The sequence below is a fragment of the Ctenopharyngodon idella genome, chromosome 17, assembly GCF_019924925.1.
Source record: "Ctenopharyngodon idella isolate HZGC_01 chromosome 17, HZGC01, whole genome shotgun sequence".
NCBI lineage: Eukaryota > Metazoa > Chordata > Actinopteri > Cypriniformes > Xenocyprididae > Ctenopharyngodon > Ctenopharyngodon idella.
In genome coordinates, this window is record NC_067236.1 from 3,843,947 (window position 1) to 3,870,494 (window position 26,548).

General features: G+C 38.4%; 4 protein-coding genes across 10 annotated transcripts in view; 3 read left to right on the forward strand and 1 right to left on the reverse strand.

Annotated features, from left to right (window-relative positions):
• mapkbp1 (mitogen-activated protein kinase binding protein 1) overlaps positions 1-5,818 on the forward strand; it is a 51,809-nt gene extending 45,991 nt beyond the window's left edge. For 2 of the 4 annotated variants that reach the window (XM_051867291.1, XM_051867293.1), the window contains 3 exons: positions 496-1,542; positions 2,872-2,957; positions 3,087-5,818. In XM_051867291.1, coding sequence (XP_051723251.1) covers positions 496-1,542; positions 2,872-2,957; positions 3,087-3,341 — 1,388 coding nt within the window. In that variant the 3' untranslated portion in view covers positions 3,342-5,818. The remainder of the gene's footprint in view (positions 1-495; positions 1,543-2,871; positions 2,958-3,086) is intronic. The other 2 variants (XM_051867294.1, XM_051867295.1) reach the window with 2 other exon arrangements.
• On the reverse strand, positions 5,803-12,851 carry jmjd7 (jumonji domain containing 7). The gene is made up of 8 exons (XM_051867311.1): positions 12,586-12,851; positions 11,368-11,521; positions 11,027-11,280; positions 10,854-10,910; positions 10,173-10,268; positions 9,969-10,045; positions 9,689-9,848; positions 5,803-6,069 (listed from the first exon to the last, which is right to left on the reverse strand). Exons 1-8 carry the CDS (start codon positions 12,632-12,634, stop codon positions 5,981-5,983), a joined length of 936 nt encoding a protein of 311 aa, XP_051723271.1. The 5' UTR covers positions 12,635-12,851; the 3' UTR covers positions 5,803-5,980.
• A 171-nt stretch (positions 12,852-13,022) lies between these two features.
• On the forward strand, positions 13,023-15,754 carry tbpl2 (TATA box binding protein like 2). 4 transcript variants are annotated; one of them, XM_051867315.1, is made up of 7 exons: positions 13,023-13,230; positions 13,635-13,890; positions 14,300-14,370; positions 14,594-14,685; positions 14,829-14,999; positions 15,111-15,205; positions 15,300-15,754. In XM_051867315.1, exons 1-7 carry the CDS (start codon positions 13,183-13,185, stop codon positions 15,374-15,376), a joined length of 810 nt encoding a protein of 269 aa, XP_051723275.1. In that variant the 5' UTR covers positions 13,023-13,182; the 3' UTR covers positions 15,377-15,754. The 4 variants fall into 4 exon arrangements, with proteins under 4 accessions (XP_051723275.1, XP_051723274.1, XP_051723272.1 ...); XM_051867314.1 differs by having other exon boundaries at positions 13,027-13,230; positions 13,635-13,915; positions 14,283-14,370; XM_051867312.1 differs by having other exon boundaries at positions 13,052-13,230; positions 13,635-13,999; positions 14,283-14,370.
• Positions 15,755-15,983: 229 nt separating this feature from the next.
• atg14 (autophagy related 14) lies at positions 15,984-26,444 on the forward strand. The gene is made up of 10 exons (XM_051867309.1): positions 15,984-16,520; positions 17,109-17,171; positions 17,251-17,293; positions 17,394-17,475; positions 17,636-17,873; positions 22,911-23,143; positions 23,711-23,828; positions 23,958-24,048; positions 24,131-24,216; positions 25,380-26,444. The coding sequence occupies exons 1-10, from the start codon at positions 16,228-16,230 to the stop codon at positions 25,675-25,677; spliced, it is 1,545 nt and encodes a 514-aa protein (XP_051723269.1). The 5' UTR covers positions 15,984-16,227; the 3' UTR covers positions 25,678-26,444.
• Positions 26,445-26,548: the final 104 nt, after the last annotated feature.

A 26,548-nucleotide genomic window follows, 5' to 3' on the forward strand; every position in this document is an offset into this window, starting at 1 on the left:
TTTGAGCCGATTTTAGAACACCTGCCCCCGTTTAAGCCTAGTCCCAGACTAAAATGCATGTTTGAGCTGTTTTAACTGAAAGCAACTTGCACTGACATATCTTAAAATATGTCAGTGCCATTGTTTTGTCTCAAGATGCACACCAGTAATATTTTTTTTCCAAGGCATGTTTATAAAAGCTACTTAAATTTCCTAATTGAACTAAGGAATAATCCTGGCTTAATCTAAGCCCTGTCTGTGAAACCGGGCCATATTGTTTTCATTTGTCATGTGTCTTCTACTAGTACCTAGTAGGTAGTGTATAATCCTCAGTGGTTTAGTGTATGAAGCTCAGTTTTTCTGTTACTATTTAAAAAGTCGGCAAGTGTATTTTGCCTAGTGTTTTAAAATCTGTTCAAATTTTAAGTCTTGTAGTGTTTTCCAGCCTTAAGTTGACACTGCTATAATTTTTTAGTGTCTCACATTAATCACCTGCACCCTCCCTCTTCTGATCAGCTGATATTGTCCAGACATCCAGTCGTCCTTCTAAGGAAGTCCACCCACAGCCCCAGACCTCTGAGAGACCACGGCGTTCCCTTCCCTCTGTCTCACTCACCAGCCCTACCACTACCCTGCCCAGGGACATCACTACGCCTACCAAGTCCAAATCCCGTTCCTACATGAGTCCTACCACTAGCTCCATGGCCAAGATTTCCCGCTCTGTTTCCATGGGTGACAACTTGAATGTCGTGGAACTAGGAGAAGACACAGGATCTTCAGACCCACGCCGGGGCTCAGGTTCTGACTATTCCAACCCTCGGAGCTCCTCCCAGAGCAAGCCCACCACTCCTGTTACCCAGGTGTCTTCCTTTAATACTTCGACGTCCCCATTTCCAGGCCCCTTCACGCCCCATGCAGCAGTCGTACCCACACTGAGCGCTGGCTCAACTGGAAACTCTTCCTCTAAAGGTCTCCAGGTCAAACTGACTGGCAGTGCTCGACCCCTGCTCCATATAGACATTCCCAATCCTCTTCCAGATAAACCTTTCTTATCTTCCCTCTCGCCGAGCAGCAAGAGCCCCAAGCTTGTACAAAAGGAAAAGGAGTCCTTGAGTAGAACCCCAACAACTCCCTCTTCACTTCCTGGAGCAGTTCACCTGCCCAACAGCATCGTACAGCCGGTCACAGCTGTTTGTTTGAGCCCATCTGAAAACCCAGAACAGATTGAGCTCAATATGGTACTTATTCCCAGCCAGAGCAAGAACTTAACAGAAGCTGAACTTCACTCGCACACAGAGCCAAGAAAAGAGGATACCCCTGAGGCTGAGTGCTCCCCCATAAGCCAGTGCAGCCCAAGTCTTCTTCAGTCTTCCTCAGGAGCCCAAGACTCAGGTTTGCTGGGACATCAGTCTTCCCTCGTTCCATCTTCCATTCTGCTACGGCTTGGGCTGTCTAAACACTTGTTTACCAAAGGGCTCTGGCCTCTCTCATCCTCCTCCTCCTCCATCACTTCTTTCATCTCCTCTTCACCTTCTCCATCCATTAATCAATACCACCTGCAGGGTGAGGCATGCCCTTACTAACACTTTCTGTAACATCCATCTTCTAAACCAGTGGTACTCAGCCAGTTTATGGGCCAAGTTAACACATTTATTTTACTTGCTAAAACATTCTTTATTAAACCAAACCAAATTTAAGGTTCATCCCTTAAAGCATCAACTTTAATTCATTGTGTAAAGGTGTATGTACATACAACACTTAAAGTAGAAGCTTCCTGGATCAACATCCTTTGATGCAACAACATTCCTACTAATCAAATTATTGCCCTCTGATTTTATATTTATGGCCAGGAACAACGTTCCTATAAACTGATCATTGACCTCTGATTTTAGGGTAGATTTATGTTTAGGTTATGACAAGAGTTTATTCAATCTCCTGGAAGGCCACTTTTCTGCAAAGTTTAGCTCTATTAAAGGATTAGTTCACTTTCAAGCTTTATTCACCCTCAAGCCATTCTAGGTGTATATGACTTTCTTGTTTCTGACGTAGACAATCGGAGAAATATAAATAAATATCCTGACGCATCCGAGCTTTGTAATGGCAGTAATGCGCTACCAAATGAGCATGAGCTGAAGAAAGTGTCTCCATCCACATCCATCCATCATAAACATATTCCACACAGCTCCAGAGGGTTAATAAAGGCCTTCTGAAGTGAAGCGATGCGTTTGTTAGTTTGAAAGTGAACTAATCCTTTAAACCTGCCTGGACATTTTTAGGGATCTTGAAGACTTTGATTAGCTGTTTCAGGTGTGTTTAATTAGGGCTAGACCTAAATTCTGTTGGAAAGTGGCCCTCCAGAAGCAGGATTGGGCATCCTTGGGATAGGTCAAGAGTGTCCAAACCTACTCCTGGAGGTCTGCCTTCCTTTAGTGTTTAGCTACAACCCTAGTTAATCACACCAGAACCTGTTAATCAAGGTCTTTAGAATTAAGGATGGAGTTGGAGTTAAACACTGCAAGAAAGTGAGCCTCCTAGAGAAATATTGGACCTGGAACAACATTCCTACCAACCAGTCATTAACTTCTGATCTTTAGGATAAGGTCCTGCAACAATTTTCTTAAGATCAATCATTCTCCTCCAGTTTAATGTTAGAATTAGGGCTGTTGTTGGTTAACAATCAGAATGTTGTTCCAGGAAAATCAAATGATGTTAATCCATGTCATACTTCTGTAAATCACTTTGTGCTGAGTACCACTTCTATAAATCATTATCAATGCTTTATACTTCTCAGTTTTACTTTTTTGTATGCTCAGTCAAAATTGGATTGTTTTGTTGCGAGGCTCATGTTAAGACACAGTATGATTCTAACAGAGTTCGGTTTCTCTTCTGCAGACACATCTCTCAGTGTGGATTCTTGTAGGCTGGTTGCCAATGAATTGCAGAGCAGTTTTAAAAGAGCCTCCCACCTCTACAAAATGGTAGGTTATCATTAGGTCACATTCACATGTAATTGTAGAGTAGGCTGCATTTCAGCCCACACGTCTGCCTAAACTGTTTTGTGCGGCTGACTTGACTCTAACTTTGCATATGTGTGTGCACTCCTGTAGCTAAGCAACTCCACCAACACCAGTGAGGAGCAGCAGGAAATGACACGTGTGCTGGCCGAAGCATTTCAGGCAATGAGAGATGAGCTGAATTGCCTGCCACCATGCACTCCTTCAAGACCGCCTAGCACTTGCACAGTGCCCATGTTGGCTAACAGTAATGCAACATTGGGCGACGACAGGACATTAGCCCTTCTAGAGCAGTACTCCAAATTGCTGCTCAGTGCGGTAGAGAAGAGGATGGACAACAAAATCTGACTACTCTGTGCGGCGTGGCTGCAACAGGATACCAAGCCATGAGACTGTTTTAGATAGTGGGGAGCTTTTAATAAAGAGATTGAGAAGAAATGCCACTATCCTACCTCCCTGTTTAGCATGCTACAATGGCAGGAACACACCCCTGATTTTTCTCACCTCTTTGCGTCCTGCTACTAAAAATGTATCCGGATGTTTTCGCCATGGTAACTTTCGAAAGACCTACATGTCATCAAGGAGAGTATTTGATTACATGGTTTGTTGACTGGATGGTACAGCAATTTGGTCACCGTCTTAAAGACAAATAAGCAGTTTTATATGGATACAATATTCGGTCATGTTTTAAACTAAAACAGTTACAGAGAAAATTAACTGTTGTTGTTGTTGTTGTTGAAAGGAGTATTTCCGGCAAGCATTGTGCTTGATATTTTAAAAAAAATTCTCAATGCTCTACTTCAAAGGGACCGGTATCCCTGGAAGTCTTAGCAATGCAGATTTGTCACTTTTACCTTTTTATTATGGAATGATTTTTATACTGTATTTTGTGTTTGTGCTGATACTCTAAAGTTAAATTGGGACTTTGGGGTGCGTATTTATTATTCTCATGTGATAGGTCAATGAGTTGCACAGAGGCTCTTCAACATGTGTTTGTTGTACAGTGTCAATGTCCTGATACCCAGCAGGGTCAGTTGGGTGCCAGAGGAAAAATTTGAGGAAATTTGAAGGATGATTTTGTATTATTTGCAGGACTTTTTTTGTACTTGAATGGTAACTTTCTCATGGATACGGGTGCCTTAATCTTGACCAGCAATTTGTTTTAAGGAATAAATCCGGCATTTGTAATTCAAGCAGGTTATATATCAAAAATGATCAGTGATTGATTAATTCCAGGTTGCAAATACTAACAGAAACAAAACTGCCATAAAAGCACTGAACTGAATTGACCATTCTGATGACACTGATGGAGATGCAATAGCCAAGTAGATAGAAAAAGTACTTTTGTGCACAAATTATGAGAAAGGTTTACAGATTTTCCATAAGTTTGGTTTTGAAAATATCCTTGTCCTGAAATGAAATGCATTTTTACATATTGCTTTCCGGTGATGACTTCTTAAAGGTATTTTTTATTGTCATGTGATGTGCTCTCATTTCCCCATGAGTTAAACAAAACAGTCATTCTGTAATCCACAATCCTTTGCTAACTAGGTTAAGGTATTGCCTCTCTTACCTCTGGTAGAAACAATTCTTCTTTTACATAATAATATTGAAACTTTTTTATTAAGCTTAATTCAAATTATGGCATTGTAATGTTAAGTGTACTGTAACTTCTATATTGTAGATGGACCAGCACATATTTTATAATGTCCAGCTCTTCTACTGATACAAATTGCACAGCTAGGTGCACACTGTACGATTTTGGGACCTTAAAAGATTATTTTTGTCAAAGAGCAAAACTGAATCTATGATCAATTAGCATGACATGCTCTTTGTGAATGAAAATGTCAGAATGTGACATGATTGATAATGTAAACACCCAGTCAATGCCATCAGTCAAGACCAAAGATGCATATCATACAGCATGACATAAGATACAGGTGATGTCACAGTTGCCATTGCCTTTTATGCAGGATTTTACTGGGGTCATACTGTACGGTCTGACAGTACAGCTGCAACGTGCCTGGTGTCTGAGATGCATAAATTCTGTTGACTTATTGCTTAGTTCCATTGTTGCTCACATTTTTTTGAGGATTGTCGGTACAAATTTATTAACAGAAAAAGATGCAAAATGCAATTACAACAACATCGCAAATTTTTACTCATTGTAGCCCAAAAAAAGGGATATACGCCCTATTTCACTAATGGCAGATTGCACTGGCAGTCTTGTAGTAAAATAGATTCATTAAAACCCATTTGGTATGCCACAAAAGCTCTCATTTGCCGCCATATAAAAAGTGCTATGGCTTTAGAGACTGAGAATGCATGACATAAACATGATATATAATGTAAGCCCAAACAGACTTGATTTAGCTAGCTAGAGGGCTTCAGTGATATAGCAGAAGTGAAAACCGTACAGTAGGACTGCATCTGTAAGAAAAGCACTAAAGAGAATCAGCATGAATACACTACATATGCATGAAGAATGGGTTTTTAGGGCAGAATTTAGAGTTGGCTCGCATGGTTGCATGCTTGACCTGCTGCTCATAAACAATCATGCAAACCTTCAGCTTTCAGCGCTATCTCTGTGGTGACCAGCTCTGCTTTCATGTAACATATGGCCAATTGATCAAGATGTAGTCTAGGATTACAGATGGACCAGTAGTTTCTAAGACTGTTTCTTTTTGGAAACTTGTGACTTTGTGTTACCTTTTGCTCCAAACTGAAGTCAAGTGTTTCTATTCTCAGTGTTTATACAATCTATGATCTGAAATCTCTTTCTCAGAGACGTCAAACAAATAAAACTGTATTTATTACATGGGAAATAGCATTGTTTATTGCAATATTTATTCATATCACTTAAAAATATACCTGCACATCTCATGAAGTCTCTGAATCTTCACATGTAAAGCCACCAGCTGTTGATATTCGAATATATACTAACCAAATCTTCACCTTTGAACAGGCCATATTATGTGATAACAGTCTCATAGTGATCCCACAGCATTTGTCAGGGATTCCACCAGTTGGAAGTAATTGTACTTTATATCATATTCCATGTCATACCAGAAATTCACTGCCAAGACAAAAAGAGCATGTTAAACATCATTGTTATTCATGATTATTTACATTATTGACCATAAGAAAAGTACAGAACAGAATATGCAAGTAGGGATGCACTGAAATTTTGGCTATCGAAAATTGGTTTTGGAGGGCCAAAATCAGTGACCGAAACAGCAATCTTATTGGCTGACAGCAGTCCATGATGTCACAAATGTAAGATTATTAAAAATTAAGATTGAACCACTGCAGTCACGTCGACTGTTTTAACAATGTCTTTAGTACCTTTCTGGGCCTTGAAAGAGGTGGTTAAATTGCTGTCTATGACTCTACAAGTCATATGCCTCTCAGATTTCATCTAAAATATCTTAATTTGTGTTCCGAAGATGAAGTCTTAAGGGTGTGGAATGACATGATGGTGAGTAATTAATAACAGAATTTTTATTTTTGGGTGAACTAACCCTTTAAAGTGCTTAAGTCTCAGAGTACATCCTGGAGAAGACTTTCATCAAAGTGAGCTTTAGCTCCCTTGTGGTTTCCTGAGGGGTTGAGTTGAGATGGCAAAAGCCTTTGCTCTATGCTCCTCATGTCTTTGCATACCTTTAGATGAAGCGAGGGCTATATTTTATGTCCACTATGGTCTGCATATCTACAGTCTAGTGAGGCAGGCACTCCCTCAGCATAGCGGAGTGGGTATTGGTTACCCATAGCGACAACTCTATGACGCCACGTCGAAGTTCCATTTTGAAAGGGAACGTCTATAACCATGGTTCCCTGAATTTAATTGAACTGAATGCCTTTATTGTCATTGTATTCTTATATACAAAGAAATTAATAACGCTACTCTGCAACTACTAAACCACAAACATATACAGTATATTAGTATGCTCTCTATGGAGCATCGGTAAAAAGATGCAAGGAGTTTTTTAGTCAGATGGTTCCTTCCTGAGGATCCTCAGGAGGTAAAGTCTCTGCTGTAATTAAACCTTCTTTAATTAGTGCTGTGGTTTTAGCAGGTCAGATCTTCCTCAATGTGGACACCCAGAAACCCTCTCCACACAGTCCCCGCTAATGAGTAAGGGCTGAATGACTGTTTTATTCCTCCTGTAGTCTATGATCAGCTCTATGGTCTTGGTGGTGTTAAGGACCAAGTTATTCTCTATACACCACACAGACACCCCGTCCCGATATGCAGACTCATCCCCCTTCGAGATGCATCCCACAACAGTGATGTCATCAGCAAACTTGACGATGGTTGTTGCTGGAGTGTGCGGGGATGCAGTCATGAGTATAGAGGGTGTAGAGTAGGGGCCTTAACACATCCCTGAGGGATGTGGGATCCCTCCTATGGGAGTGATCTGAAGTCCTTTATCCAGAGGCAAATGGAGTGGGATAGTCCCAAGTCTGCCAGCTTGGCCACACGTCACCTCTTGCTCCTCCACAATAAAGATGTGGCTACTGTGAACTGGTGGATGTAATGTGGCTACCTCAGGAGACTCCACCTCAAAACGGGCAAAGAAATGGTTTAATTCCTCTGCCAGTGATGCATCACCATCAGCAACTGAGAGGTTACTGGATTTGTGGTTGGTAATGTGCTGAAGCCCCTCCCATACCTGCCTCACGTTGTTACTGTGAAAGTGGTCCTCAATTTTTCTTCCTGTGAGCAGCTTTGGCCTCTCTGATGCCTCTTTTCAGTTGGCTCTGGCAGCTATGTATTGTGCCTGATCACCAGACCTGAAAGCAGTGCCCCTGTCCCTGAGCAGGCACTGTACTTCTCTTCTCTTCTCATCCAGGGCTTCTGGTTGGGATAGACCTGTCCACAGTGACAATATCCATGTAATACTTAATGTAGCTCATAGACCCTGTTCCTTAATGAACATGTCCGTTGCTACCTGTAGCTTCAGTTAGTTCATTTTTTTTAGTCAGGGATCTTGCGTTGGTTAGAAAAATACTAGGAAGCGGTGGCTTGTATGTGGCTTGTATCGCTTCATAGTATTTTTCTAACAACGCTAGATCCCCATTTGAGAAAGGGGAATGAGACGCTGCATCTCATTGCCATGCATTGGGTTTGCCTGCACGTCTCCTTCAGACAAAATAGTTGAGTGTATTTTGCAGGCGCCCTCTTATACTCGCGAGTGCTCTGCTTGTGACGTCATGGACTGCCATCAGCCAATAAGATTGCCTTGTTTGTTGTACATGTGTTCAGATATCGGTGACGCTGAGGGCATCCCCATAGCGTCAACTCCATGATGCTGTGTCTTGTTCCCCATCTCAGGGAACCAGGGTTACAGTATTAACCTGAGACGTTTTCTGTTGATGCATGAACAAAACTTTACTAAACATTTAGCAGGACTGCCATCCAATAATCGCAGAAATCTTTGTGCTTTGTTACTTTTAATATGAAGCAAAGTCTCAACTTTAAAATTCTGTCGATTTATTATGAAATTCAAACAATAAATGTCATTTTGGTGCTCTTTAATACCTCATGAAAGATCGCTGTAGCACCTCAGTTCAAGTGGCACGTGAACCGATCATCTCTTCTTCTTTACTACTAATTACAGCACCAAATAAACATGAATGAACATCAGAAGGATTGTTAAAAGGTAAAGGACAACTTACCGAAATGAATCCTGTCTCATGTAATCGCTCAATCGTTGTTTCAACCAGGGAAAGACGTCAATAAAACAGCTTGTAGGCTATACAAGCTATATGTCACTTAGAGTTACATTTACCTCAGTAAAACTATTCAATGTCCATAAAGTCATTAGTTAGCTAGAAAAAAATAACTATAGAGAAGAGTATTTTATATATAAAACCATATTACATGTTCATTATATTTTTACTTAAAGGGTTAGTTCACCTAAAATGAAAATTCTGTCATTAATTACTCACCCTCATGTCGTTCCAAACCCGTAAGACCTTCGTTCATCTTCGTAACACAAGTTAAGATATTTGTGATGAAATCAGAGCTTTCTGACCTCCCTATAGACAGCAACATCATAACCAATTTCAAGGCCCAGAAAGGTAGTAAAGACATTATTAAAATAGTCCATGTGACTACAGTGGTTCAACCTTAATGTTTGAAGCGACGAGAATACGTTTTATGCACAAAAATAACGACTTTTTTTCAACAATTTCTTCTCTTCCCTGTCATCTCCTACGCTGTTCACGTTGTAAACACAGTGCAGAGCTTCCGGGTTCTATGTCAGAATGCTGACGCATCAGCTGGCCAATAATGAGCCGTTGTTCTGCCGCACAAAGGTCTTAAGGGTTTGGAACGACATGAGGGTGAATAATTAATGACAGAAATTTAAATTTTTGGTGAACTAGTGATTCATTATTTCTTGTATATTTGAATAAATCTGTAATGATAACAAGTTATTACAGTGTAGTTTAAATGTTAATATTTCAGCAACAAACTGGAGTAGAAACAGTTCTAAAGCTATTTCTACAAAGCTATTTGAGTATTGATTACTGAATAAGTTTGATTAATTTATTGACTATTCATTTATTCTTCATTTTCAGTTTTCGGCCAAATGCATCCTGAATTTTCGGATTCGGACCAGAATTTTAATTTCGGTGCATCTCTACAAGTTAGCATTGTTAGCAATCTTGTTAGCAGTCACATCACCGACCCGCTATGCAGCCATGAGACTGTCGCACATGGTGGAACCACAGGGAGGGCAGGTACAGCATTTCCCCAGCTTTCACAGTGCAGTGCAGAGGTTTAGCCAGCCTGTAGGAGGGATATCGCTCATAATCTGGGTTCAAGGGGTCTAGAGGGATCCAGGGCACCTGAAAGAGGTATAAGATGTGGACAAATATTGCAAAAAATATTTTTAATTTATATTTATAAAATTTATAGAAAAATATAGAATTCAATTTTAATAGTTTAATTTTAATAAAGTTAAATACTTTGACTGAATCTTCCTCATCTACTATTTCAAAGGTGCTATCTTCTTTCTCTCTGTATGTTGCTGACTGGTAGAGCTCTATGAGGAGAAAATAAAACAATGCCAATATACAGAGGCAGAGCCATGAGGCCATTTCCTTAAAGCATGTTAATGAAATGATAAGTTAAGTAAAATTAAAGATTGGGATAGAGAAACGACTCCTTACCATACGGTATGAAAGGTCTATCAGTCGGAGGAAGTAAAATAAACTCTTTCTGCCCAGAGATCACACAGTATAGATTCTCATAATGATCTTTATGCACTACAGATAAAACAAAATGGTGTTCACTTACAAAATTGGGTACATAAATTGGTTGTGAAAACAGTAGTTTCTCAACCTTTTTGATTCTAAGTTTACCGTCTACAACAATATTTAAAGGCTCTTCTAGATTTTTTTTTTCCAGAGGTTTTAAGGTTCCCGATCTTTTTAAACAATGATTTTCTGATTTACTGGATAAGGATTAGGGATTACGATTTTAAAAAAAAACATTTTTACTCACAATTTCTAGACGATAAAATATTTTAGAGCTTGTTATTAAAATGCCTATGGCATTTTAGGATCTTATTAATTTACATGACTTTTCTAGGACTAGAAAACACACTTTCAAAATTAGTATATCCAGGATTTTCAAAACCGTGGAAAAAAAAAAGAACAGTCGTTGAGGAGGTAAATTACAATAAGATTTGTTGTTTTGGCAAAATTTAATGCTTGTTTGTCTTATTTTAAACTATATAAATTATTTCATCCCGAGGCTCGTTTAGAAGGTTGCTGAGGCCTCCTGGTTGAGAACCACTGGTTTAAAGTTTACAATATTTTATGTTTATGACCAAGTGAAGACAAACTCACTTGATGTGACAGCACTTTCCTCCCCAAGCCAGAAATTTACAGCATCAGGCTTTTTTCCTGAAAAAAAACAAACAAAAAAACAACAATAATAATTTCAGAATCCACATTTCAATATTTTGCCATTCTCCAACCATTCTCCAGGTAAAAACTGAATGTAAAATGTGTGGACATACCAAGAGCTTCACTCATCCAGGGAATGTGAGTCTTTACATCTCCCGTCAGCTCCGGTAACTCCTCAGTCAGATTTGAGCATTGCTTCTGAACGTAAAACACACCACTGCTCTTCACCTTCCCCTCTACGATATCCAGCAGAGAGGTGAAGGACATCTGACGCTCCTCTGGCATCACAAAGCGATTCCCGTTTACAGCATCTGCATATCCGTTTGGAGTGACGGCCACACTGATGACTTTGGAGCCCACTTTCTCTCTGCACAAATATGAAAAGAAAAGTTGCACAGAAACATTTTCAGGGTATAATGTTTAAATGTTAGATCTGATCATCTGATTGTCTCACCTGAGATATGTGGGGTTCCATTTAGACAAAGCTGGCCAATCACTGAAGGCATTGCGAATGATGCAGGGCTTGTTGGGGCCAATCCAGTCACAATAAAACTGAAGTGGAGAAAGGGGCCCATCCAGGTATGGCACTGCATCGTTAAGATAAAGCTCTAAGGAAGAAAAGACATAACGATATCACTGATAAGTCATTACAAAGCTTTCAACAAAAAGTAGGCCTATTGCTTATGTTTTGGAGTATTCTGGGTTAAAAACTGCACACACACACAAAAAAATATATATATTGTAACAGTGTTTTCATAACAATCCCAATTTTCATGATATATAGTTTCTGAGGTCAATAACACATTTATTTGTGAGATTCACACATTTATTATTTTTTTATGGGGGGGGGGGGGGGGGGGGGGGGGGGCCACAAGGGAGTAGAAAAGTTTAGAGAAAAGCAGTGTAAAAAATTAATAAAAATAAATAAAGTAAAAGTTAATGTAAAATAAATAATAAATTAATACATTAGATTAAAATAAATTAATTTAAATGAATAAAACTTGATTTAAATAATTAATAAATTAATACATTTGATTAAAATGTAAATAATAAAAATAACATTTAATTTAAACAAAATATAAATAACTATAAACAAAACATTTGATTAAAGTAAATAAATACAATTTAATTTAAATAAAAATAAGAAAATCAATGTAAAATAAATAAATAAAAAAGATTAAACTTGGTAAATAAATAGATTAAAACAAAAATTGCTTAAAACAAATGAAATATGATTAAAAAAAAATAAATGTATATATTAATAAAAATAAATACATTAATAAAATGCATCTAACTTACATCTGCAACTTACAGCGAGTAAAAAATGATGAAAGCAATGATGTAATGTAGGCTAATAGAATATTTTACACATTTATAATTTTTTCACAGCATTAATTTGGTCTTTTTACATAAAAAAAATATATATATACAGCCATCTTTTAAATTTTAGGATGGGAGTCCCTCGTGCAAATTATCATATTTTGGGGTCAGTGGCATTAAAAAGCCCTGTGTTAAAAGATTTATTTTGGTGCAACAAAAATTTTTTGTGTAACGTTATATTCTGTAAATGGATAGTGTGTAAATTTTCTATTGCATGTAAATTATCTATCTATCTATCTGTCTATATATTAAATGCGTTCAGATGTCAATAATAGACAGCCAATGAACTCACCCCGAGCTTCTTTAGGAAAATCCCTCAAGCATTCTTTAACTGCATCCATAACCCTATCCACATGTTTCCATGGAACCAATATATTAATTGTTGATTTTTCAAGCCTCCGTCAACTTAAAATACTCATAATATACTTTTCTTCCATGCATGCCAAAGTACCTATATACGAAAAACTACACATTGAACTATTAATGGTTTGAAATGATTTGTGACAGCTCGTGCACACCTCACATGTTTAACAGTTGTTATAACATTCGTCTTCCGCTCATGCGCGTAAGTGACTGTTTACAGCGTTGTGTCTGTCTCCCTCTACTGTCCGGAGACTGCATTGCATGAAAATATTTTTATTTTCAAGTTGTTATATTTTGTTAGCGCAAAAGGCCAACAAATTAGTATGTTTTTTGTTTTATTACAAAAATATTTTATTTGAGCATACTAGAGAGAACTAACTCCTTAGTTTTGATGACATGATTTGTCACGCCTCTGAGTAGCTTCACACTTGATGCCAATTAGATCACATCCACACGTACAGAAACACAGACACTGGGAAACTTTACTTTATGTAAATCTGTTGTTTTCCAATGGACCATAAGGAACATGGATGAGGAGGCAGCCCTCGAAAATTACTTTGACCAGACTATTGCTGTAAGTTGTAAAATGAAATGCTAAAATGCTTGTGAAAGGTGAGTCTTTGTTAGCTGAAAATATAATCAATATTATCGAGATACATTCAAGTATATTATAATGCACAGGCTCTTATAAGATAAATAAAGTAATTATAAATAAGAAACTAATATCGAAAAAATACAGTAATAAATACATGTGATATGTTGCTACACAAATGAATGAATAGACAAACTAAATATTGCTATGCTAGTCATACATTTAAGATGAGTAATTAATATATTGTTTTAATAAATGTAATTTATGTGATAAATATCTATCCTTGTCATTTTTTATTTGGAATGTTGGTCCTCCATAACAATATAAGGTCTGTTAAATTGAATCGATTGAATAAAACCTATTAATGTATTTTTTGTTCTCCTAAGGGTTCATCTGATTACATCTTTGAGGGAGATTTGGGCCTACAGGGTCCAGCTCCACAGCTCCAGGATTCGTCTTTCCTGCCTTCTTTAACCTCTCAGGAGAAAGATCTTACTGAGGACTTGGACCTGAGCTTCTTACCTGATGAACTGAGCACTCAAGATGAGCCGCAACAGGCTGAGAATGTCAACAATAATGAGGACAGCGGCATTTACACCGAAGGTCCACCGAGAGAGGCAACAGAGGCAAATACTTACACCAGTAATTCTGCCAAAAACACCTCACAGTTCAGTCTCCCGATGACTCCCATGACTCCTATGACCCCCATGACCCCAGTGACAGAGAGTTCAGGCATTATCCCACAATTACAGTAAGACATTTTATAGGGAAAATATGGAGTGTGTATCTGAGATTCTTTTTAACATCGTACTTATGGCATCAAATAGGCCTAGAGCTTTTTCCAAGTGTTGCAGAAAAGGCTGTAAATTATTTTGACTCCATAATTTCACCAAAACAAATGTCTGTACCTTTCAATAGAATCCTTTGCACAAGTAAAGATTGATTACCTCTGAAAAACCAGCCACTGGATCCTAGTTTTTAGTGAGAAATGCATGCCAGTCTATATGTCCAAACCTGTTTTTGATTATACACAGGAATATTGTGTCAACAGTGAATCTTGCTTGTCCTCTGGATCTCAAATCCATCGCACTTCAAGCTCGAAATGCTGAATACAACCCAAAGGTACTTTCCTACTGAAGTTTATACAACACTGTATAGAACTGTATTAAATCATATACAAATGTTATGTAGCTTTCTTAAAGGAATAGTTCCTGTAAATTTTAAAGTCATTGTTTACTCTGTTGACAGGAGGATGGGTAAAAAAAAGACAAGTTTCATTTTTGGGTGAACTATTTCTTTAAGGTAAACTGTCCCTGGTATAACTCCAAATTTCGCTTATATATAGCGTTTTGCTGCAGTTATAATGAGGATCCGTGAACCAAGAACTACTGCTCTCATTTTCAGCTCTGGAAAAATGGTCTGCACTGGGGCCAAAAGGTATACATAATATATATATTCAAAACTCTTAACTATGGTGCATTAGGGTAGCACGACTGTAAAACAGATAAACTTAGCTCAGAAATAGTCTTACATGTATCTTTTACTCTATATTTGCCTTTTCCTTTGTTTATCTTTCCAAGCAGTGAGGAGCAATCTCGCCTTGCTGCACGGAAATATGCCCGGGTGGTACAGAAACTTGGTTTTCCTGCCAAATTCCTTGACTTCAAGATCCAAAACATGGTTGGAAGTTGTGATGTCTGCTTTCCTATACGCTTAGAAGGCCTGGTCCTCACTCATCAGCAGTTCAGCAGGTCTGGACAGGCGTCTGTCTATCATAAATGAGTTTGATGGTTACAGGTCCACAATATTATATGACTTAACTACCTCGTCTTTAACCACTGTCAACCATTTTACCCCTCCAGCTACGAGCCAGAGTTGTTTCCTGGTTTGATATATCGCATGGTGAAGCCACGTATTGTGCTGTTGATTTTTGTATCTGGAAAAGTTGTGCTCACAGGTAAAGTTGATATATAGTCTTATTCTCTAGTATAATTTAACTTAGTGCAATCTTAAAAACATAGTGAAACTATTTTATGTTATTATGATTTTAGGTGCAAAAGAGCGGTCAGAGATCTATGAAGCCTTTGAAAATATTTATCCCATCCTGAAAGGGTTCAGGAAGCAGTAGAAGCACCGCACTTACGCGGAAACGTGCTGCATGTAAATATTTGTCTATAACGATGTGTATCCATGCATTAGTGGTATTTGAAAGGTTTGAATGCAATAATTGAGTCAAACTTTTGTTATTGCACTTTTTTTACTCTCTTTACGTTTACTTTGTAATGTCTGCATTAGTGAGGGTTGCTGAGATAACAGAGCATCCTAAAGTGTCCTGTAAACAGTAAATGTTTTGTTAAAATATTCACATTTGCCCTATGTGGACTCTCGAATGGAGACACTAAGTATCCACTTCGGTTATGACTATGTTTTGTCCCTCTTGTACATGTTGAACTGCTACTTGCTGATGCAGGTAAATAAACTTTGAACACTTCTCTTTTGCATACTATGCATGTGTGCGTTTTAGTGTTTTTGAAAGAGTATCTTATGCTCACTGAAGCTGCATTTATTTGATCAAAAATACAGTAAAAATAGTAATATTGTGAAATATTATTACAATTTAAAATAGCTCTTTTCTTTATTAAAATTGTAATTATTCTTGTGATGACAAAGCTGAATTACTCTAGTCTTCCGTCACACAATCCTTCAGAAATCATGCTGCTTTCGTCCTCAAGAAACATTTTAGATACAAGTATGGTAAATCTTTCTAAGGAAACCCACCACACACGTGACAGCACAAACACAAACATACGTCACATGGTGCGTAGGGCAGACAGCCATCACACACAGCTAGTCATAGAGATTCTCAGGATCAGAACTACTGTTTTTTTTTATTTTTTAAATATTTTCAACCACAAATCATGTAAATCTCAGAGTGAACGTTTCTAAGAGGCTTTTAGTCTTCATAGAGCCTGTATCATCATGGCTTGTCCCTTAACAGGCGAACCCCGGCCTTCGGGGCCTGGTGAAGAGTATCCAGAGACTGGATCAGAGGCCCGGGCGCCCGCCCGACCCCATACGCCTCAGCAGCACCTTCAACCGGCGTGCGCTAGCGCTGCTGCCGCGGCGATGGTGGAGGCGCTGGATGATGCAGAGGGTCTCTTTGTTGCCGTGGAGAGATGTCCGCTCTGCAACACCGCCAGACGCAGACTGACCTGCGCCCGTTGCATTCAGAGCGGGGATTTCGTGTATTTTGACGGGAGAAATCCGGAGAGGTGTTTTGATTTCTTTTTTTCCTCTTATTTATGCTGTCTGCTAATACAGTTTAGCTTGCTAGCATTTTTCAGTATTATCCGTTTCGCATCTTTTTATTTTATTTAAGCACACGTTGCCCCTTGATTTTAAGTGTTTTCGGGGTTAATATGAGTTCTGTGAAGATTCTTGTGATAGTATTTTGCTAATTCATGGCCCTAGTTTGCTAACATGCTAACTGCTAATTTTGTAAACAAACTATCAGACAACAAAGAGGTTCACGTTTCCGCTGTTTCTTTCATTTCTTGTCAGATGTCAAATGCGTGGCTATTTAAATATGTTTCAAATCCATAATTAAAAGTGTTGTCATGGCTTATATAAGTTTTGTGATGAAATATTGTGGCAATATTTGACATGCCAAATGTGTTGACCTAGATTTAGCTGAGTCATGTTACCAAATCTGACTATCATTATTAACTTGTGCGTGTGTGTTTATGTATATATATATATATATATATATATATATATATATATATAAAATTATTTCCTTGTTGTGGAAAACTCTGTATTCTCAATAGTTCTCACTGTATTTATTGTATTTCTGCCAACAGGTATTCAGAAAAGCTTGAAAGACTCCAGAAGCTCAAAAATGAAAAGGAGAATCTTCAACAGAGGTATTATATCAGCATCATGTGATGCACAATCAACATTGTACATTGATAATACTCAGTCTGAATTTTCCTTTTGTTTCAGAGTCATTGAAGCCATGGACAAGAAAGTCGAGGCAGACCAGCTTGTAAGTATTTTTTGTTCATGTGTTAAAAAAATGATACAAGATACAAACCTGTTTTTAAGATATTTCTCACCATTATTGCTGTGTATTTTGTTTATCACAGAGGTGGAAAATCATGTCATGCAAGATGAAAATCCAACAACTCAAAGAGGCCATCTGCACTAGCAATGAAGAAGTCAAGAGTGGTGAGTATCACAACAAAAATGATCCCATGACAGAAGTGTGTAAACATGCATAAATCACATTGAGCTGTGGTACTCATATGCAAGTTCTCTCTTGATTGTCCTTTAAGTAGTAAAAGGTCTGTTGTTTGATGTCATTGCTGTTTCTTTTTCTTCACTTTAGGCAGGGAGCTGTTGTTGCGTTCCCAGGAGGAAGGGCAGCGACTGCAGCGCAGAGCCAGCCGACATCAGGAAAAGAGGGACAAAATTAAGCGGCACAACCAACGTCTGGGCGATCTCCTGGATAAGAGATCCAAAGAGCTGCAGGGTAGGCTGGAGGCCCTGGCTGAGGTGCGGAGAGAGCACATCCTGGAGCTCACCACTCACATCTTCAACATCCAGGAGGAGAAGCAGGGCAGCAGGTCAGAGCAGATCACAGGAGCACAAATATACTCTAATGAACATAAAAATATATGCATAAAACATATAATACATGTGGATGAATATTTTATCTAAGCTTGTTGCAGTGCAGTCTGGAATGGTCAATACTACCTTAGATTTTGACCAAATCAAGTAAACTAGTAGGACAGCATAATTTTGCTGCCTACAGTCTAGGGCTGAACGATTAATCGCATTTGATATGACACAACACGATTTTTTAACCGCAAAGGCTGCGATTACCCGCTCGTCACGTGACACACGAGTAAGCAATCTGTAGAGGAAGCATCAACACGCATATGCCTGGCCTACAGAAAAGCACAGTTTATGTTTAATCTGTCTAATATTGTGTTGTTCATACTATACAATAGAGATGGGAGAAAAGATCTCTCTCTAACGATTCTGAGCTTAGTTTTTAACCACAGATGCACGATGGCGCTGCGTGTATGGAGCTAGGATTATGACAATACTATTTAAATTTGAATTGTGTAAATTTGAATTATAAAGTGAAATTTAATAAAATTCAATATTATGTGGCATTTTACATAGTTCTGAATTTGATTTTGTTTTTTTTAAACTTGAATATTAAACATTTGAAATATGAGATTTGTATATGTAGATAGTGTATATACAGTGGGTACGGAAAGTATTCAGACCCCCTTAAATTTTTCACTCTTTGTTATATTGCAGCCATTTGCTAAAATCATTTAAGTTTATTTTTTTTCCTCATTAATGTACACACAGCACCCCATATTGACAGAAAAACACAGAATTGTTGACATTTTTGTAGATTTATTAAAAAAGAAAAACTGAAATATCACATGGTCCTAAGTATTCAGACCCTTTGCTGTGACACTCATATATTTAACTCAGGTGCTGTCCATTTCTTCTGATCATCCTTGAGATGGTTCTACACCTTCATTTGAGTCCAGCTGTGTTTGATTATACTGATTGGACTTGATTAGGAAAGCCACACACCTGTCTATATAAGACCTTACAGCTCACAGTGCATGTCAGAGCAAATGAGAATCATGAGGTCAAAGGAACTGCCTGAAGAGCTCAGAGACAGAATTGTGGCAAGGCACAGATCTGGCCAAGGTTACAAAAAAATTTCTGCTGCACTTAATGTTCCTAAGAGCACAGTGGCCTCCATAATCCTTAAATGGAAGACGTTTGGGACGACCAGAACCCTTCCTAGAGCTGGCCGTCTGGCCACACTGAGCTATCGGGGGAGAAGAGCCTTGGTGAGAGAGGTAAAGAAGAACCCAAAGATCACTGTGGCTGAGCTCCAGAGATGCAGTCGGGAGATGGGAGAAAGTTGTAGAAAGTCAACCATCACTGCAGCCCTCCACCAGTCGGGGCTTTATGGCAGAGTGGCCCGACGGAAGCCTCTCCTCAGTGCAAGACACATGAAAGCCCGCATGGAGTTTGTGACTGTTCTTGAATGGCCCAGCCAGAGCCCTGACTTAAATTGACCCAATTGAGCATCTCTGGAGAGACCTAAAAATGGCTGTCCACCAACGTTTACCATCCAACCTGACAGAACTGGAGAGGATCTGCAAGGAGGAATGGCAGAGGATCCCCAAATCCAGGTGTGAAAAACTTGTTGCATCTTTCCCAAAAAGACTCATGGCTGTATTAGATCAAAAGGGTGCCTCTACTAAATACTGAGCAAAGGGTCTGAATACTTAGGACCATGTGATATTTCAGTTTTTCTTTTTTAATAAATCTGCAAAAATGTCAACAATTCTGTGTTTTTCTGTCAATATGGGGTGCTGTGTGTACATTAATGAGGAAAAAAATGAACTTAAATGATTTTAGCAAATGGCTGCAATATAACAAAGAGTGAAAAATTTAAGGGGGTCTGAATACTTTCCGTACCCACTGTATATAGATTTGACCTGTCACGTCGGGCTCTCTCTCTCTCTCTCACACACCACTGGAACCATCTACAAAATAATCTTTAATAAAGTTCGGAAAGGTTGAAGCGAATTGCAAGGACATTCGCGCTCTTCATTGCACAGGATGCACTGTGAGAAACGCGTGCTTTGCTGACGATTGCAGTGTGTCGTCTCGCCCGCCGGTATTTTCCTTATAAATGCTCTACGAACGCCGCCTCAGTTATGTTGTTATGCCAATTTCAAATGCTGAAGAGTGCTCGGTCAGTGCTTGGTCATGCGGCTGTGCGCGACTCCGTTTAAGTGGTTAAATGTACTTGCATCTCAAAATGCTTTTATGACGCAAAATTAATGTAAACACAGTCAGTTATGTCTTCAGGGATCAAACAGACAGGACAAACCACATCTTATATTTCAAAAGAGATCTTTGCATTATTGTGAATGCAGCTTATTATTATGATGTCATCATAATAGTAAACAACAATAAAGCTGAGAAAGAGAAAAATCACTAACATCTCTTGAAAGGAAAATCTTCAGATACTCTTAAATACTGAAAGCACTCTTTGTTTATTGCTTGTAATGTTTTTTTGTTTGTTTGTTTTTCCCCCTCTTTATTATTTACTAGCTTTTCCCCCAGTTTCACAGACAAGGCTTAAGCCAGTCCCAGACTAAAATAAATGTTAGAGTTGTCTTAACTGAAAGCAACTTGCACTGACATGTCTTAAAATATATCAGTGCCATTGTTTTGTCTCAAGATGCACACCAGTAATGTTTTTTTTTTTCTAAGGCACATTTATAAAAGCTATACTTAAAACTAAGGCCTAATCCTGGCTTAATCTAAGCCCTGTCTTTTTTATTTAAAATTATTAAAATGCAATTGTTTTAACTATGTAATTATTTTAAAAAGTACTTATAATTACATATGTAATTAAATAACAAAAAAAAATTTAGACTAATCAATAAGAAAAAAAGATCAAGAATCATTTTGGAATCGGACTGTGACTCCCGGAATCGAATTGAATCGTGAGGTGCCTACAGATTCCCACCCCTACAATGATTTATTGCTTGACTTTGATGAATAATACAGAAGATAAAGAGCTTAAAAAATAATTGCATATTAAATCGCAGTATTGGTAAAAAGTAATCGCAATTAGATTATTTTTCAAAATCGTTCAGCCCTACTACAGTCTTCAGATTGATGGTAGGCATTCTGCTTTATTCTGTGTTAGCGGCGTTTGGCTGTACACCGATTACATTACTTGGCCACAATGGCACTGCCCCTACTGTCATTTTGAGTTTTTTTAGAAATAAAAAAAAAACAGTTAGTTCAGTTGGATTACGGACCCTACTAGGGCTGCCCCCTAATAGTCGACTAACCATTAGTCGGCTAGAAGAGGCTTTTATAAATCGGTTAGTCGCAGAAAAAAAAAACTCCACAGGAAGTGGCAAAGTCACACAGTCTGTGAGGGATAGATCGTTAACGGCAGGAAATCGTTCGCCCATCATTCATCAACCTCAAATATGGCTTATCACTTGAAACGTGTAAGTAGTAGCAACTTTACAAATCCGCTCGCTCTTAGCCTAGTCCTAGATAAAAGTGCGCTATTATTAGGCGCATATCCATGCTTGTGTGGAGAGCGCGCCTACTGCATGACATATAGGCGCCGGTGCGATCACTTGCATTTAACTTAAAATACTCCATTTTAGTCATACAGATAAGAGAAATGCAAACTGTAAAGGGTCCACTTTTATTTCTGTAAACGCACAATAACAGCAAAACGATGTGCTTTTGTAAAATAATGAAAACAATTAGGATGCGATATCTGCCGTCTCGGTGAACTACTAGTCGACTAGAAAAACCTTTAGTCCAGGGCAGCCCTAGACCCTACAATTATAAACTGAAATCGTCTGTTCTGCTCCATACAGCGTGAGCTGCAGAGTTGTACAATGCAGCAGGAGTCAGATTTCACTTATCATGTGAAGAGAGAGATGACTGACAAGACAATGGTGGAGAATTTGGTGCACAACAGATCCTACATGTGAATATCTTATGTTGCAAAAATATGCAATCAGTACTGCTGCTCCCTATACACAGAGTAGCTGACACATGATCGCGAATTCTAAAGTGAAAAGCGAACGCGCATTCAAAATCGATTTCAGTACCCTGCATATAGATAGCGGCTCCATGATGCCTGCAAATTATAGGCCTGTATACAGAGTACGCGTGTTTACAAATTCAAAAGCGAAAGTAGAAAAAAGCGCACATTCAAAAACGATTACACCCTCCTCCGGTGTTATTGGTAATACCGGTGTTGTCACAAGTTTATATACCGGTGTGAAAATTTCTTTATTGTGGCATCCCTAATTGATGGTGGCTTTAAAATGTGTCCTGTGCAAATTTCCTGTACAGAACATCTAGTAATAAAATGTTGTGATTTCAGTCACCACAACAGCAGCAAATAATACACTGTTTAAAAAATTGGGGTCAGTAAGATTTTTTTTAAAGGAATTTCTACTTTTAGTAAGTAAATACTTTAAAATAAATGAATACTTTTATTCTGCAAGGATGCATTAAATTGTTCAAAAGTGACATTTACATTGTTACAAAACTTAGTTTATATATCAGCATATTAGAATAATTTCTGAAGGATCATGTACACTGAAGACTGGAGTAATGATGCTGAAAAATCTGCTTTGAGATCACAGGAATAAATTACATTTTAAAACATTTAAATAGATAACAGTTCTTTTAAATTGTACTACTATTTCACAATTTTACTATTTTTTTTTTTTTTTACTGTAGTTTTGATAAAATAAATGCAGTCTTGGTAAGCACAAGATACTCCTTTCAAAAATATTTTTAAAAAAAAATCTTACTGACCCTTAACTTTTCAACAGTAGTGTATATTTGTTTCTACCTGATTTATCCACCATAACCTCAAATAATTATACTGACTTCTCGCTTATGAATGTGTACTTTGAGTCGGACACTTTATTTCACTCAGTAAGCTAATTACAGTGTCCCTGAAGCAACTATCACTTGACATTGATAAATGATCATGAAGTAAACTTGTTAGGCCAGTTTTTGAATACATCATCATCTTGAGTGTTTGTATCCTTCAGGGACCCAGCAGATCCAGTCGTGGCTGAGTATGACCTGGCTCTGACCTCCAGCACTGTCAGTGAACTCGCAGAGGCGAGGCGAACCACCTATCACTCAGGCCGCTGGATCTGGGACGATCAGAACGGAGAGACAAGCATCAGTATCACTGGGCCACACGTCACACTTCCCAGTAATGGAGACTGCTCCGCCTATTACAGCTGGGTGGAGGAGAAGAGCGGAAACCAGGGGCCAGGTACAGAATTCACAGATCACCACTGTCACATCTGTTATTTAAAAAAAACATGCGAACTCAGAGCGAGGGTTTAAACTTTTATTTTGAAGTTGCGATGAACCGTTCTCATATTTAGAAACATACTGATGTATTCTCCTGTGTTGGCATAGATTTATAAATGATTTACCTTACACATTTGATGAAATGGTGCATATTGCATTCCCAGATAAACGTTATAAGCAACCCAAACAGCATATGCAGAGATGGAGTATGAGATGCGCTCCACGCATGTAAGGCCTAAATGATAACAGTTCCATTATTTGAGCGTTTACTGTAAACAGAGCCCGTAGCCTACATGCATGTAAATAATTAAAGCACATATACATATATTAAACCTGCAGGGCATATAATTATTTAATTTAATCACAGCCTTTTGAGTATTTTAACAATAAAAATGTAAGCAGCTAAACATTTAATTCATCTTATAAGTCAACACACTATATTTGGCATGCTTAGTTCTGATATTATAGAAGTCATTTTATGAAAGGAAAAATTGTAAAGTTTTTTTTTTTTTTTTTGTGTGTGTAGAGCTGGACCACATCAACCCGGCACACACCATCAGTGCCGCCCTCTGTTATGCTACACAGCTTGTCAATATCCTGTCTCATATTCTGGATGTCAACCTTCCAAAAAAGTTGTGCAACAGGTATTCTCAAACCTATATTTTTATATAAGAATGTAACAGGAAAATCTTCAGTATTTAAGTTTCCTTTTTAGGGTTGTTCAGCTCAGAGACGTCTGACAAATTCTGTATTCTGTTTTGTTTTCTCTGCAGTGAGTTCTGCGGCGATAATCTGACTCGCTACCGATTCACCCGTGCCATAAACAAACTCAACACTAACATCCTGCACCTCTGCTTCTCACAGGTAAATTCTTCTCCAAACTGAGAACACTCTGATCTGAGAAGTCATATTCTGCACAGACCTCATGTTTATACTCTCTTCTCAGCATGTTGACAGCGAGCTGCTTCATCCTCACCACACTTTGAGGAATATCATGTTTCTAGTGTCTCCAGCAAACAAGAACCTCGGCAGGTTAGAAATTACATTGGCCTCTTTCTTAGTGAGAATAATGTACTTTCAAATTGTCCACGTATTTTATAGCCTACAATCCATGATTAAATTGTAATAGATCAAATCAGGTCCCACCCTAATTATTTGCTGCCGTATGTTTTTTTTTTTTTTTTTTTTTTTTTTTGTAAAGATGGAAATGCCAAGATGCGCATAAATTCTAAAATTGTTCACAAATAACGTATGTGCTCAATTGAGGTGGATGCATTTTTTTTATCCACACGAAGCCAGAGCTTTCCCTATCTGATCTTTTTTTCTTCCTCATTCAAAAAAAAATTCTGTAAACACGGCTTTGTCTCAAGAAATATCTGCGTACACACAAAACCACTGAAACTGACTCAAAACGATGTAGTATACATGCCAGACCAGTATGTGGCACTATAATTCTGCCACAGAGATACACTAAAAACAGAGACTTGGAGCATGCGAGTCGAGGGGTCGAGACGTGGGACATCATCGTTTCACAAAATATACGGATTGGCTGTACACACGAAAACGCAAGGGTGTTGTTTTCAGATTTGTCCACTCTGGGATCCGGTTTAAAAAAAAATAGCGGTTTCAGACTCGCAAAACACGAAACGGCGATATGATAGAAAATTTTTACGTATACATATAGACGGGCTCTGTTTACTGAATAAATCCCTCAATGTGCAACAAAAAACTCACGTGACTTTCTCAACAGAGAATGTGATTGGATAACTGGACTAACCAGGAGACCAATCACATCGCACAGCATCTCAAATGTTGGTTTTATATTCTGAAACGCTGAGTCAAAGTCCTCACATGTTTGCATTCCCAAACACCAGGTAACCAAACACAAGATAACATGACAGCATTTGTTGCATTTCATCTGCTTCTCTGAGGCGCAAGTCATTTATGATCAAGGAAAAAAGAGCTAGTTTCCTGATTGTGGCAACTTTATTACAGAAATTTTTCACCAATTTCCCAGGAAGTGCCGATTTTGTTCTCTTGAACACATGGGATGGAAATGCTGTTTTATTTGCAAATGTTTTATGTTAAATAAAAACTTTGGATGAAAAAACAGCTACTGAATACTGGAGTAATGGCTGCTGAAAATTGTGTGTTTGAGTGTATGTCAGCTTTTCTCACTCTTGTTCACTGCATAGAACTGGGCCGTTTGAGGTGAGCGCTGACTTGGAAGACTCTATGGAGTTTGTGGAGCCAGAGGAGGCTGGACCTGTGGAGGAGAGCGGAGACGAGGCAGTGACAGATGAAGAAACAGACTTGGGCACAGACTGGGAGACGGTTCCAAGCCCTCGCTTCTGTGACATCCCCTCTCAGCCTATGGATCTTTCGCAAAGCGGCATGCAGGCATCCCAGCCTGTTGGCAATGCAGGGGGCATGATCTCCTCTGCGGCCGCCTCCGTCACATCCTGGTTCCGCGCCTACACCGGGCAGCGCTGAGATCTGGTGGATATGGGGGTGGTTAGACCAGGCTGTAACTATGCAAACACCCCATTACTGTCACCCTCACTTATGTCAACTGGCTTGTTGGGGGAAATAAAGGGAAGTTTTCATCTGACTGCTCATAATAAATGTCTGGTAGAAACCAGAGTGAAGCATGTGTTCCTCAGAAACAACTTTTTTTGTGTGGTTTTATTGCAGGATGGAACTACTTTTACATTTTTGAGCTTTTGTAGCTCACATACTGTACACACCAGTCAACTTTATCCAGTGTACATTGCCAAATATTTTTGTGAATCGGTGCAAAAAAATCATACGTTCAGAGCATCGCTGAACAGACTTGACTGTGCTTTTAGAGTTTAAATGATGGATTGCACCTTCTCACCAGCTTTTCAAAGAACCTTACTGTATAAATGTTGCTGGACTTGTCTGAGAGAGTGGCAAATATTATTGGTGTTTTGTTTTATTAGATTATACATTTACAAGAGGAATTGTATTTATGAGTAAGTTTTTTTTTTTCTTTCTTTAAATTTCCTCAAACACTGCAAACTGCATTGGGCATAAATATCTTGCATTGTTACCCAGTGGAGGAAAGGCTGGCTGTCTATTTTGCTCTTAGGATTTATGTACAGGTTTATTTTTTCACCATCTTGAGGAAAAAAAAAAAAAAAAGCATATTTACTCAGTTTCATTTTAGAAATGTTTTATTTGTATTAGCAGATGCCCTTAATTATTAAACTGAATACCTCTCTGAAATGCAATAGAAATGAAGCATTATTCCTGATTATACAGACTTTGAAAACTTCATACGTTACAGTTACAGATGTATTTCCCGTCAGTGCAATTATGTCCTCTTCTTTGAGACATGCAA

Bases quoted from the DNA above. Each gene is read 5' to 3' on its own strand.
- jmjd7 (XM_051867311.1), bottom strand. From the start codon at position 12,634: ATGGATGCAGTTAAAGAATGCTTGAGGGATTTTCCTAAAGAAGCTCGG. The intron at 10,911-11,026 runs GTATGTCCACAC...GTTTTTTTTCAG, and splicing joins CTGGATGAGTGAAGCTCTTG to GAAAAAAGCCTGATGCTGTA. The intron at 9,849-9,968 runs GTATTTAACTTT...TACCTCTTTCAG, and splicing joins ATGAGGAAGATTCAGTCAAA to GTGCCCTGGATCCCTCTAGA.
- atg14 (XM_051867309.1), top strand. From the start codon at position 16,228: ATGGCTTGTCCCTTAACAGGCGAACCCCGGCCTTCGGGGCCTGGTGAA. The intron at 16,521-17,108 runs GTGTTTTGATTT...TTCTGCCAACAG, and splicing joins GACGGGAGAAATCCGGAGAG to GTATTCAGAAAAGCTTGAAA. The intron at 17,172-17,250 runs GTATTATATCAG...CTTTTGTTTCAG, and splicing joins AAGGAGAATCTTCAACAGAG to AGTCATTGAAGCCATGGACA.
- tbpl2 (XM_051867312.1), top strand. From the start codon at position 13,183: ATGGATGAGGAGGCAGCCCTCGAAAATTACTTTGACCAGACTATTGCT. The intron at 14,000-14,282 runs GTAAGACATTTT...GATTATACACAG, and splicing joins GGCATTATCCCACAATTACA to GAATATTGTGTCAACAGTGA. The intron at 15,000-15,110 runs GTCTGGACAGGC...TTACCCCTCCAG, and splicing joins ACTCATCAGCAGTTCAGCAG to CTACGAGCCAGAGTTGTTTC.